This window comes from Schistocerca serialis, chromosome 7, assembly GCF_023864345.2.
Source record: "Schistocerca serialis cubense isolate TAMUIC-IGC-003099 chromosome 7, iqSchSeri2.2, whole genome shotgun sequence".
Lineage (NCBI taxonomy): Eukaryota > Metazoa > Arthropoda > Insecta > Orthoptera > Acrididae > Schistocerca > Schistocerca serialis.
The window spans coordinates 119,295,761-119,310,666 of NC_064644.1; the positions used below are offsets into that span (position 1 = coordinate 119,295,761).

A 14,906-nucleotide genomic window follows, 5' to 3' on the forward strand; every position below is an offset into this window, starting at 1 on the left:
TTTCCATTTTTTTGGACAAATGTACAAGATCTCTAACAGTTCTGGGCTGAAAATCAGATATTCTTACACTGTACTCGCACAACAACTAGTGCTAACTGTACATTTCCTGGTTTAATGTTCGCTTGTAGTTGAGCTTATTTGATTTCATCTCTCTCAATCATAGGATCTGTTCTTGGAGGCCCTAGTTCCTTTGTGGCTATTTTTCCCTGCCGATTTACTCCTCTGTTCCCAGAATGAGATTTTGACTCTGCAGTGTAATGCGTAATGATATGAAACTCCCTGGCAGATTAAAGTTGTGTGCTGGACCAAGACTTGAACTCGGGGCCTTTCCCTTTCACGGGCAAGTGCTCTACTGACTGAACTACCCAAGCACAGCTCACGACACCTTCTCACAGCTTTACTTTTCTGTTAACATTTTCAAATAGATTCAACATACTTCATGTTTACGCTGCACATGAAAACCTATTCCTGCACAGTAAACAACCAACTCCAAACACAAAGTGCCATTTGTGGAGATGATTAAACCCAAGTAGTAATGTCTACCTACATGGTCGCTTGACTAGAATGCAAATGAGGTGCCAAGATCCATAAGGACCTAAAGCACACCGCCATCGATTCCACTTTTAAGTGAGTATCAGAGAAACCAGTGATATAGCTTTTTGTAAATTTTCATATACACTTGTACAATTTGGGGTTACAGCACAGAAAAACCTGATGCACCATAGGATCAACAGCTTTCAGAAGCTTCAATTAATGCTACAAATTTCACAATCAACATGGATCTGCTTTAGGCCCTTCTGGTTCTCATTGCCTCAAATGGATTACTGGATGATAAGTCATAACTTAACATACTATAACTCAATCAGAAACCCACAAAATAGGTTTACTGTCAGTACAACTTTAACACATACTGATAGCCAGTGTAATTTTACTATAGTGTATAGTGAGTGAATTGGCATATCTGATGAGTGTGCTATCACTAGCAGTGTTTATGCCGAGTGAACGGGGATAAAAGTCTCTGCAGTGTGCTACCAACTGGGGGCACTGACGTAAACTTCTGGTTGAGTGGCAAGGGCTAGCTGTGCACATAGTGAACCATGCATGTTGTTTGTGAAATCTGTATGTATTTGGCCTGTAAGGCGATTACATCACTGGAGTTGCACGTGCGCAAAAGCTCCTTAAAACATGCGCAACTGAAGATGTGCTCACGACCCTGATGCCAAGTTCCATGGAGTTGAGAGGGGCAGTAGTGCTGTATTCCAGCATCTGTATTATGTTTACAGCATTCAAAGAAAAGTAACCAATAAATTCGCAAGGTGTCAAAAGTTAGGGTGTTACTGTGTTCTCGTGCTCTTACACAACACCTGCCTCTGGTGATTATGAATGAAAAGGAATACATAGATAAAGCATTAGTGTTTCTGAAGGACAACAGCATCACCAAACTGGCCAGTGACCCAACAGCAATGACAGAGAAATATTCAGCAAGCACTGAACAGCAGCGAAAATACATTTTTGAAAGGCCTGATAAAAAATAATGACACAAAAAATCTCAGAAGGCACTCACTCTGAAATTCCTACCAAAGGTGCACAAAGAACATACCTGTTTAAAACTGATCATCAGCTTCAGAAATGCTCCATCGTATCACCTAGCTCAACATACACAAACGTTACTAAAGACAATATACACTTTTGAAAACAACAGGAACCTAGAAGATTCAGTGGAACCAGTAGAGAGAATCAAGAACATTGACATACCAGATGCAGCAAGCCATATATCATTGATGTCACATCGGTATGCACTTGCCTTCCAGTAAAAGAAAAAATCAGCACATTGCACAAAGACTAAAACAACAAGGAAATACACCAGACTCGCACATTAATTAAATAGCAACCATATTCAATACCATAACAATGCAAAATTACTTCACATTCAACAAAGAATTTTATTCCCAACATGAAGGACTGCCAATGGGATCGTCAGTTAGTGGATCACCAGTTAGTGGCCTCCTAGCCAACATATTCACGAACAACCTAGAAAACAAGATCTTCATGCAAATAATAATAATAATAATAATAAATACAGAGTTATGTGCTGTTACCATTATGTCAATGACATAATATGGCTGACTGAAGAAACACACACACACACACACACACACACACACACACACACACACACACACAAACACACACACACACACACACACACACAGAGAGAGAGAGAGAGAGAGAGAGAGAGAGAGAGAGAACAACTTTGTGTATTGAAATTACAGAGAGTACATTGAATATATGTGTACAGAGCCCTCAGAATGCGAAAGGAAGAGGATCAATCATAACAAAACATGAGTAATAACAAATATATAAATAAAACAATTAGTCATGTCAAAGTCACGTTTTTAAAAATCATGGAATGTGTTTACCTGTGGAAAAAATTCACATTTACATTGTCTGGTTTGCAGATGACAAGCTATTAGTGCCAGACACCATATAGGTGGTCCTGCAAAACCATGTAATATAAAGTCAAGGTAAGAAAAAATATAAAGAAAAACTGTCTTAAGGCCACATTTTGTTTGACTAGTTACAACCTAAAATATATAAACTTTTTACAGTATTTCAATAAAAAAAAACCCACTGATGATGGCATAGAGGTGACAAAACATGTTTGAGTAACAAGGAAAGTAATGTTTTGCATAAAAAGCATAACCTATATCCAATAATTGTAACTGCAAATGTGGAAACATTACAAGAGCTGTAAATCCAAAAGATGAATATTCACATGGTAATTTCCATTTGCGTCAGTGAACAAAAGAGTACAAAAACCACTTCAATGCACGCAGCTATGGAAATTGGCATAAACACATAGAGTGTAAGTGCTTGCTATAAAGTTGACAGAGTTGATTGGGTGCCAGGAACTAGAAAATGCAAAGCAAACATTGCACTCAAATCCACAATCTTGCCATAACAGACAAATGAGGAAAACTTCAGTTGTGTGTGCTGCAAATTGTTAAGCCCTAATGTTCATCACTGAAGGGGAAAAATTATGCAAAACCAAAAAAATCTTTAAACTTGTTTTGTTTTAACGTAATCTACATGGCTTCTTTTTCAAACTTATTTATCTTGTAGATCTGAAGATAGCTGCCAACAGCTGAAACTGGTAATTTTGTATTGATATTGTGTGTGATTGTACCAGAAAATAAATTATTTTCAAAGTAAGTATTTGAATGATCATTGACGTCTCCTCTGTGACTTGAGACGTTATTCTTTCCAAAAACTTGGAAAGCTTATTAAAACCAGTGACCAAATTGAATAAATTCTGCTTTAAGAAAAAGAAGAAAATCCTCCAAAGAAAAAGAGGAGGACCCTCCAGGGGATTATATGGATGTGGGGGCCAAATGGAGAGAACCAGTTCATTTAAGCTGCCAGTTAGAACAGTTTCCCCATCTCAGCATGGAAAAAACCTCATCTCTAAAGTGGCTCCCAAACACAGTTGTTCATTGATAGGCCAAGGTTGCATGTGGAGTAATTAAGGCTCAAGGAAAAGCTCTTGTGGTTGTGTGTATACATAACTCAAAGCTTATTGACTCACCTTTACTAAGAGGCTGTAACCTCCACAGAAAGGATATCTCTTTGGGGAGGGAGAAAGAGGAGCAGCTGTCTTTGTTAGTGGTACATGTCACTCCTTACCTCACCTTGTCACTACCAGTTACTATCATGGTGTATGTGCCAAGTAGCTTTACCCATTCTACCACCACACAGTGACATAGATGTGAAGAGGTACTACTCGACTAATAGAGCTCATGCACGTATTCCTTCTAGGGGGCTTCTGAACACATGTACTTCAGCACTACTATGTGATTAATCTCCTCAATTGATCTCCTTGATATGCTCTCTGACCTTCATTGATACTGAATAAAATCTTGGTTTTCATGTTGCATCAATTTGAATAAAATTCTTGAGCTTTTGATGGCTATCTCTGCCATAGTCAGGAGTAAGATCCCTGATTGTTGGGGCTGGCACGTTTCTCCACTTGAGTAGCCATGATTGTGGCCTCTCGCACCATCAGAGATGGCTAAAATGATGTGTGCGCAGAAGGTGAGTTGAGCAGCTCAAAGAAGCTCTGGCCTGCCACGGGACCAAGTGATGTCAGTTGGTGCGAGTGGCTGGAGCCACATTTGAAACTGGTGCTCCCGCCTCCCTTCAAGTGTCAAGCAAGCATCCACCTTTGCTTATCCAAAGCCCACCCCCATGCCCTACTAAGTGTGTACCCCTGGTCTCTGTTAAAATTGTTGCTGCTCATACTAATCCCAACCACCTCTTTTGTAACAGGATCCCAGTATGTTGATGCATGAGCCAAGATTATCAGTCTTCAAACTGTATTTTGTGTCTGTTTTCCAGGCAGTGCTCAGCTGTGGCCAACTTGACAAACGCCCTCTGTTTCATATTTTGCTTGTGCTCGGTACAATGCTCTGCAACTGTGCAGATAGTCTGATCAACATAGATGCTGCCACATTCACAAGGGACACTATACATACTAGGCACATGAAGAGCTGTGAAGAGGGTGCAGCATATCTTGGGGTGGGCTAGAACACAGGTCCCAGTCCATGGCTCTCCAGCACATGTCTTAACTTGCTGCTCATTGCCCCACAGTATGACAGATAAATTAGGACATGTGCTGTGTAGAAATGGACTGGGACCAGTGTTCTTGCCCACCCCAAGATACGAGGTGTACTGGGCACTGTTAAAGATGACATAGCTCTTTGTGTGCCTGGTGTGTATGGTGCCCTTGTAAATGTGGCAACATCTATATAGGTCAGACAATTGCAGCAAGCACAAGATTCATATTAAAGAAGGGAGTTTGACAAGTTGGCCACAGCTGAGCATTTCCTGGAAAACAGACCCAAAATACAGTTTTAAAACACAAGAGTCTTGGCTCTTGCATCAACATAATGGAATCCCGTTATAAAAGAGGCAGCTTATATCAGAATGAACAGCAACAATTTCAACAGAGATCAGGCGTACACACTTACTAGGGCATGGTGGAGAGTTTTGGATGTTGAAAGGAAGTAACGACAGATGCTTGATACTTGAAGTGAGGCAGGAGCAGCAGTTGCAAATGTGGCACTGACCCCTTGTGCCACGTGATGTCACTCAGTCCTGTGGTGAGCCAGAGGCATTACGAGCTGCCCAACTCACTTTCCGTGCATATGTTGTTTTGGCCCTCGCTGATTGGTGGTAGAGGCCACACTCGTGACTATATAAGTAAAAAAACCGTGCCAGCCTTGACAGTCAGTGGTATTGCTCCTGATGATGGTGGTGGATATGCCAATCGAAAGCTTGAGAATTTTTTTTGATTTGATATGGCTTGAAAACCGAGAAGAGTTTATTCACACATGCTGCCGTGAAAGACTCAAAGGACTTCGCTGATACATACACACAGGACCTGGCCAGTGATCTTCACTCCAGTGACCAGTTACCAATCTTGATACTGTTGCCAGAGAGAGTAGTGGCTGGAAGAAAGCCATCGAGTAAGTAACAAAACTAACTAGAAGCTCTGCAACCATTTTGCTGTGGTTAAATATCATGTCAGCATCCAGAATGGGTAGATCCCACTCCAACCTGAACTTCTGCATGGTCTTTAACAATTTTGTCAGTAGGATGTTAAACTCCAATATTCTTCATGCCCTTACGTTGAGTCAGTGATGTCCTATCTGATAGTTTTATATAGAAGGACAGTGCCACTCATAGTAATGTTGTGTTACCATGTTTTTTTTAATGACTACAGGTAGTATTACATTCACAGTAGAGGGCCCACATTCAGTGCTGTTACCTTCGGTACAACTTCAAAATTTCCATTTCATCTCCCAGCAGTATGACAAGTATGTGCAAGCTGCAGATGATAATGAGACTCAAGAAATGGGCACTAAACAACGATTTTACATTTTTGGTAGAAAGAAAATGTGTGTTGTTACTAGCTGTTCCTGTCGTTCATTGCAGTCTACTGTTAGGGGATTAGACAGCTCTAAGGGCCATCAGGACTAGCCCAATCCTGAGCTCATTTCCAGTTTCTGTACTAAGGCTGATGAGCTGCCACTCCCGATCAGGTGTCAGTTCATCAAGTTGTAACAAGCATCCAAAATATATTTTTTACAGTGTGACATCCAGGTTGGAATATCAGTGATATTCTGAAAAGGATAGATTGCTACTAACCGTAAAGGTGACATGTTGAGTTGCAAACAGGCACAACATCACTGTTATGCATTGAGATTTTGCCTAAGTCTTGCATGCGCGCACGTGACTGCTATCTCTAGCCACTCTGGCCAAATGTAGTTAAAGTAAGAGTAAATCACTGGTTTGACTTTTTAAGTAGATCAGACAGGCGGTTTTTTTTACAAATTTTAGAAAAGAAAGTGCTCCAAATGTTATTTTAAATATTTGTTTCACAGTATTGTAATGTGTATTATAACTGCAACAAAGTAAGTCAAAACAGATGTAGTCCCTTGGCTTCTCAGACTTTCCCTCATTGTGTTTCCAGGATATATTCACAAGATACCCACATAGGGCATAATATTATTAGTTGTATATGTTCTTGACATCACAGAACCAGATGAGTGGGCATCACTAATGGAAGAAATTCCTCATATGCCCCAATTCTCTTAATGTCACTGGAGTTTAGTAAATGTTCCCAGCAAATAGAATGCCCCAAAACATAGAAGGTACACTTTTCTTGCTACAACAATGGGGAAACATTCTTCTGGGACCAGGACACATGCAGATAATGGAAAATAAGCAAGCTGATATTAGTTAAGGATAAGTGTGGAGGAGACAGGGTTGAACTACATGTTGCTCCTCTGCTGGCTTTAATTTAACTGTTGATGTAGGTCATGAATTAGTGGGAGGAAGAGTGACTGGAAATTAGATACAGCAAGCTGTGGGTGGTGAACACAATGGCCTGGTCTTTGCTTTTCTGCTTCCAGTCACAGAGGCGAGATGTCAGTCACCTGCCCCATTAGATAATACACTCCCTGAGCAATGGCTTTTTGATCCGGCGAGAGTAACTAGTCATTTGTGATGCCTCTGGTGTACAAATCTGTGTGTCACATTTTAATGGCTTATTTGATTTTCTTATGAAAGAATGTCAGTAAAATGCGGTGGGCATCTGCACTTTATATCAGCTCACAAAGAGGTAAATGTTTTAGTTTTGTTTTAAAGTTATGTACCTAAGTGAAGAGTTTGAACATTCAGGTGTCAACTACTTATCATCTTCATCCTCCAAGGAGTGCTGGCATGTGATTCATTTTGAGTCAAGAAAACACTGTCCAAATGAAAGCTCTTAAAGTGGAATGAAGGACAGTTTGTAGCAAGCTACAGTGAAACTAAGTAAAACTCATTTTCAATGACTCTTTGAGACCCAGAAAATGTTTTCACAAACAGGGGTTTTCCTTAAATGGGATTTTTGCCAGAGTATGTGACAGGAGCAACCCAGAATCATAATTGAAGCATCCTTACATGATATAAGTGCTATTTAATTACAAAATAATCAGTATTTTGTGCTGCAAATTTAATGCAGTAAATATGTAATCATTACACTTCTCATAGAATACATCCTTTTAAAATCAAGAAGACTTCCTTGTTTTATCCTTTCAGCATATTGTGTTGAAAGAAGTCATCGCTCCAGTTGGTTGATATAAGTTAAATTGATTCCTCTACATTAAAAGATTTAAGGAAATTTCTGATGATATCAGCTCCTCGCACAGCAGCAGTGAAACTTGGTGCAACGGTCTCCTTTTCTTCTTCTTCTTCTTCTTCTTCTTCTTATTATTATTATTATTATTATTATTCATCATGTCACCACCAGCCCCTGCCTGAGTGTTCCTACACAAGCACGCACACATTTTACTTGCATCAATCTTGGATGGGGAAGTCAGGATGACATCATCAAAACAAAATCCTAGATGTCATATTCTCAGAAGTATCTCCTTCTGGAAGAATGTAGTCTCCAACAGCAGCTGACATACTACAACCAGTCTTCTGAAAAAGTTTAACACAGCCTGTTAGGTTACAGAATTCCAGGCAGCAACAAATATAGGCATAGCCTGTAGAATGCTGCAATCACATCCTTTCTGTCAGGAATGAAACTGTCTTCAACACAACTGCTACTCTGGCTTCAACAGAACGTATTTTGTTGCTCAGATCCATAGGCTGCAGTTGACTTGTGGTGTTTGGAGGAACACAACATTTACATTCCATAGAAATTGTTTCCTTTGGGATGTGGAGGGCAGTTGTCAATAATGAGTAAAATTTTCCTTCCTGCTGCACCCGTCTTAGTATCTAAATGCCCTGTAAAATCTCGTAAGGACTTCTAACCTCATCCTGACACTGCTGTTGTACTGATAAGTACAAAATAACATTTTTAAGTTTTCGAAACACCAGGAAGTTTTAAATTTTTGTATTGTTAATGGAGGCAACTTTTCACTTCCATCACTATTTACTCACATTAGCATTATCATCCTTTCTGTATTTATTTTTACTTCTGTGGAATTTTACTCCCTTAATGGAATATGATTTTGCAGGAGGTAAATTATAAAAGATGCCAGTTTCATTAGCATTGAAAGTGTCTGAAGCTCATAATCCTGCATTGATCGAGGCATGTAATGTTCTTCCAGTAGTTTACACTTCCTGTGACCACCATCCTACCATCCCACTGTCTGCATTTACACTTGAAAACAACAGATTGACATTTTTAAAACATTCAACCAGCCATTTGATGCTCTGAAATTTTCAACACTGGTTTCAGGGAAATTTCATGAGCCTTCTCGTATGGTATGTTTCTTTTTACAGGAATGCTGCCACTTCTCATTCTTTGAAACCACTTTAAAAGAATTTTTTCCACAAAATTGAATTTAGACATGTGAATGTTCTTCCATGTGGATCCATAGGAACTGTTAGCTTTGGCATTTAAGAACGCTTTCTTATTTTTTAGTATGCTGCACACTTAGACAGCGCTAAATCATATTTGTTCGCCATGTTAGGAAGTTAAGATTTTCATTGACATCATGGATGATAGGCAGCTTTTACTAAGTTCTAATCTTTCTACACTTGCAGGCTGTAACTCCACAGAAGTAAAACTGAAAACTTTGACACTTCAATAGACAAACATCTACATTTTTTGCACTTCGTAGGCTTGATGACTGTGACATAGACCATATGACCTAACTTGCATATTAGGCAGGATGGAAATTTCTTTCAAATTAATTCAGTGCATCTGCTGATTATCACTACAAGGTAGTCAAGCTACTAACTAGGTATCTGTCGACCAATTGAATAAATTTCCATTTACTGTGGTACATGACAAAATATGGCTAGTGTAAAACTGAAAGAAATCAGAAACTCACAGGGCAAGTAAGAAATCGTGTAAAAACTAGATTTTAATTTGCAGAATATTTCATGTTTAGTCTGTAAAAGTTGACTTTTTCTTGAAGTGGGGGAGGGGAATGACATTGTCTTTATGCGAGTTTCACCAGGACTGATGAAAATATTCGTTAAAAGATGGTTTTCCTTAAAAGTGGGTTTTGTTGATGGAGGGAGTTACTGTAGCTACTTTCATACCCAGATGTATCAGAGAGAAATCAGTGAATGATCATGTTAGAACAGTATTGAATGCTACCTATCTGTTCTAGACTATTCAAACTATTTTATCAATTATTTCTCAAAACAAATGTGATTAAAACTAATAGCACATTTATATATCTTTTACACTATTGACAATAGTTATTTATGACTTACGATGGTATCTGTGTACTTTGTCCTCCCCCCCCCCTCCCCCCCATTTCTTCAGAAGATAACATTCACTGTCTTTGAAGAAGGAATGCCGTTCTGGAAATTAGACTTATTGAGCTGGAGTGGTAACATTAATCTTGCTTCAAAAGAGAAGATAGTTTGAAATTGTGGCCCACTCCTAAGATGTATTTTTCACAGTGCCCACAGATCTTCCATCAGCTTTTTCACAAAAGATAACAAATAATTCTTATCTGCCCTTGTCAAAGCTAAGCTTGTTTTGTGCCCATATTGCTGTGTATGAAATATCATGAAGAAAAGAACTAAACAATTGAGTGTTGGCAGATTGATAGCAGTGCAAATTTTCAAAGTTAGTAAGTTGATGGAAGGCAACACAGAGTGTAAGGGAGCAGGACTAATCTAGTACCCTACTCATACCCATAAACCATTTGACAATCATCAATAATATGGGGCACAAGTAAAAACTTAATGGAATATGATGGTCTTAATAACTGCTTTCTGGGTATTTCTGTCCATCAGACAGCAAATTTTAATTCATCAAATATAGTTTAAACCTTAATTTGGTAGTATATATTGAATAGTAAATGTTTGGCAGAAGTATTCCAGTTTTCAAAAGTTTTGCACAGAAATGCATTTTAGTAAGTGTTAGATTTGTAGGCTTGTTGCTGAAGTTATTGATAAGGCAGCTCTGGCCTGTTTTGAATTTTTCCACTTTGTGCTTGTTATTTCGTGGATTCAAGAACAAGACACTATTGTAGCAGAATATAAACTGACCATTTAACATATAAAGATACATTGTGCACAACAGTAATATTTCAAATATGTGTGCAGTATGGGCATGACTGCACCTGCAACATTGGGAGGTACTACTGCTGCCACGACGACTTCTTCTAGTGCCACTACCAGTTCACCTGCAGCAGCAACAAACACTTCATCAGCAACAACTGCTACATCAACACCTACAAGCACCACGACCACTACCAGCTCCATTGCAGGAGATACTCAGGGAGCAAACCAACAGGATGTCTTCTCGCAGTTCATGGCTAGAATGGTATGTTCTTGTTGCAGTTGCAAATTGTTTTTATTAGCATATGTTATATGTGTATTTGTATTTATTGTAGAGTCATTGAAGGGGGCTATTGGATCAGTATTGTCTAGAGCAGACAATGGAGAATGTATCTTGGCTTGAGGAGTGTGGAAAGACGAGAATAATTGTGAGGACCATTTCTGTGAAATGCGAGGAGGTGGCTTTGAGGGAAAGAACAGGAGGAATTGAAAGCCCCAGCAGCAAATAGTCATGGGTAAACGGGGAAAAGTTTGGTCTGTGGAAAAGAGATCCGAGGAAGGGGGAGAAAGTAGAAAATACAGGTTAAAAATTAAAAAGGGGCATTAAACAGAACTCATATTATTTTTTAGCCCATCTCATTCTTAATAATTCATTGGTATTTAATAAGTCAACTGTTTTATTTGGTATTGTCTATTGTGTTATTAAATATAACTTTGTTAATTTTGCTATAAACATTTTGGTTCTCAAAAGAAATATAAACCTATCTAAACAGGTGACCAACAGTGCAATCTTTAGAACAACATTCAAAACTGTACCATGGACATTCTCATAAATGAGAGTGGAAATATTGCAAAACTGATGCAGTAGCCCATTTACTTGGTGCTTGCAGACATTTCACACACAGTGAAGAAAGTTCACTGACTCACTAGAGAATAGGTATTAATAGCATTTGAAGAAATATTTCAGTTATCTCAGTAACATAACACAATAAACACTAATATAAGGATATTTTCACTATGGAAGCAGAACATTTTTTTCATAATGCTGTCAAGACCACATAAAATTAATATAGCCAAATAGAGAAAAATAATAAAGGAGATTATAAAACTGGCAAAAATAAAAACTCAACAAACAAAGAACATGTTAGTATTAACAGGAAAGCAAATTAAGAAAAAAATCCTAGTACCACTATAGTGTCAAAAGCAGGTGTGTGTGTGTGTGTGTGTGTGTGTGTGTGTGTGTGTGTGTGTGTGTGTGTGAGAGAGAGAGAGAGAGAGAGAGAGAGAGAGAGAACAGTATCGTGAATGTGCTGTTGTTGGTGTTTTGTTTTTTAGGGGGGGGGGGGGGGGTGGCAGAGCAGAAGAAATTGTCCCACAAAATGTTTCCAGATCTGTGTGAAGAGTACACATCAGCCCCCCCCCCCCCTTTTTCCAACACTCTCAAAACAAATCCTAAAACATCCGTAGAGGTGAAGGAAAACAAAAATCACAGAAAAGAATTAACCTCATATACCATATGAGAAATGAGTGTTATTTGAAACATAACTTGACTACTAGACATGCAAGTAACTTCACTGTTGTTTGATGCAGAGTATAGGTACGATTTTAACCCTGCCGGCTGTATAGTAAAGTCATTAAAAGAAACTTCCTGGCAGATTAAAACTGTGTGTTGGACTGAGACTCGAACTCGGGACCTTTGCCTTTCGCGGGCAAGTGCTCTACCATCTGAGCTACCCAAGCACGACTCACACCCTGTCCTCACAGCTTTACTTCTGCCAGTACCTTTACAGAAGCTCCAGGAGAGCTCCACCATATTTGAAGGTGTAATAATTAAATTAGAATGTTATAGTACTAAAAACTATGAAATACCTCACACACAAACACAAAAAGTAACACTTTGACGACTCACACAAAGTGGGTAACTTCTTAAAAAATGAGCTCAGACTATGTATACTAAAATGTAGCTAATGCAGAAGCACATTAGTGCTGCCATTTTCACAGATGTTGGACAAGAACTATTTCCATGTTGTATGAGTATATAAGTACTGATGCTATCCTCACTATTTTCTCTGCTAATGACATAAGAAGAGAGTTACGGTTCTGGAAAAATGTCTTGTATAGGATCTCAAGTCTTAACAAAAACCTGCCTCTGAAATTCAATCAAAATAATAATTTTTAATCATGGAAAAAAGCAATGTGCAATATAAGAAATTACAGAAGCCATTAACATAAAATTTTTGTTGCAAACCATTGCAAGTAAAACACTAAATTCAATGAATGAAAAATAAACAAAAGTGATGCATGAAAGAGCAGAAAGAGGCCTGCTTGCAATGGCAGGAAGGAGAAAGTATGAACAAAAAAGGGATAACAGAAATATAAACCAAGGTAGTTACCATACCCCTGGAACCAGTAAGACATAATTTTTACTCATTACCGAATTCTCATACACTTCTAGAAGTGATGATAACCATCAGCCCTTTGAGATAAAATAATTTTTCTGTCTCACCTATGAGAATTAGTTCTCATGGCATGAAACGCCTTGAAACTGACCAACTCATTTATATGAAAACAGTAATTTTAAAGTTTGCTCCCCCGACCTGCAGCCCCGCACACACCAGATAAATTTATGTGGGCACTCGTGGTAATAATAATAATAATAATAATAATAATAATACATCAGTGTATACGTGTATTAATAATCTGAAATTAAAGTACACCCAAAAAGATAGGAGAAAAGTGTTAGACCAAAATATTTACAAGAAGTTTCTGGAAACTAAGAGCTATTGGCCAGTTAAGAGCACAAAATGTAATGAAACAAAACATTGAAGTAAGTCTTGGATTTGATTGGAACATAATTGCCATCCATGTTGTGGTACTTGTAATAATAGATGTTTTTTATCCCTATATTGAAGAATGATGTTGCTTATACTGAGGATAAGTTTATAGCATTGAATTTCATGCTACAATTAGTAAGATTAAGAAAAGGGTTGTAGAGAGGATGAGATACTGTTTCCCAGCCAAAGTATATAGTGTGTCAGTGCATTGCAACCATCATAGGGGATGGGCATTCATCACAGACAAAAACATTCTGGATTGTGTAATACGATTCTAGTAGGGTGTCATAATAACTGTCTTGGTCGGAAATCTCAAATCAGGTTCAAACCTTTGCTGTCCTAAAATACAACACAGGGAACCTACCAAGTAGTTGGAATTAACGTGACTTTTATTTTCTGTGGATGAAGACATTTGTGTCTGGTGTCCGCTGTATTTGTTTCTGAGTCAAGATCATTGTCTTAGCTCCAGTCACAATCTCCTCACTCCACTGTGTCAAAAACATTATTGCACTCTCCATTTATTGATTTGCATGAATACCGGCAGCTCTGTACTACTGTTGGACAATGAACACTGTTGTGTATACAAGTCTACTGTGGTAGTAATTACAAACAGAAGTTACATTCTCAGCACCCCTGTACTAGTTGCCTAAGTTTAGTTACCTTCTTCATTGCACCATCTAGACACCTGGCAGTTGTCTGCTGGCTCAACAATGCACAGCACTCTTTAATACTGTTAGAAAAGTCTTCTGATTACCACTCACGGATGATTTGTTATCTCTGAACAAATGTGACTATTTTACCATAAATATTTTATTAGAAACAAAAAAAAAAAAAAAAAAAAAAAAAAAAGAATAGTTCAAGCCATAGAGTCCAGTGTGTTGCATGTTTACTCCAAATAGTCCCCATGCTATTTTAATCCTTTATCTTGAAATGTAATTGATTTTGATGACTAGATTCTATCGAGATGTGCAGCAACAAGAGTCTCTAAATTTATTGCCATATGAAATGTGTTATCAACACTGTCACAGTGGAAACAGTAACATTCATAAATGTAATACTAGAATGAGAAGTAAGTTACACTATTGGTCACAGGCAGGTGTTCAGAGAAAAAAAAATCTTTGACTACTTACAGAGTGATGTAAAGAATTGAATGGAAATAAAATTAACTTCAAACACAAAATGAAATCATATCTACTTGACAACTGCTACTGCGTAAAATAATTTCTGTGCCTGTGCGTGCGTGCGTGCGTGTGTGTGTGTTTTTCTTTTTCTATATTAGTTAGAGGTCACAGTTAATGAGCCACAGAACAAACAAACTAACTTATCCTGTTCACTTCCAAATGTGCAGTAACTCTATTAAGTTATGCAAGCCAGAAAACGTATAGTGAGCTTCTACAGGACATAAATCATCCTATTCATAGCTCTCATGGATAAATTATTTTATGGAACAGTTTATCCTTCAAGCTTATATTTACTTCAAACTACTTTTGT

The 14,906-nt window shown here is 38.2% G+C and overlaps 1 protein-coding gene across 1 annotated transcript in view; it reads left to right on the forward strand.

Moving 5' to 3' along the window:
- LOC126412844 (ubiquilin-1) overlaps positions 1-14,906 on the forward strand; it is a 99,471-nt gene that overhangs the window by 67,285 nt on the left and 17,280 nt on the right. The window contains exon 8 of the mRNA XM_050082689.1: positions 10,627-10,846. Within this exon, the coding sequence (XP_049938646.1) occupies positions 10,627-10,846 (220 nt within the window). The remainder of the gene's footprint in view (positions 1-10,626; positions 10,847-14,906) is intronic.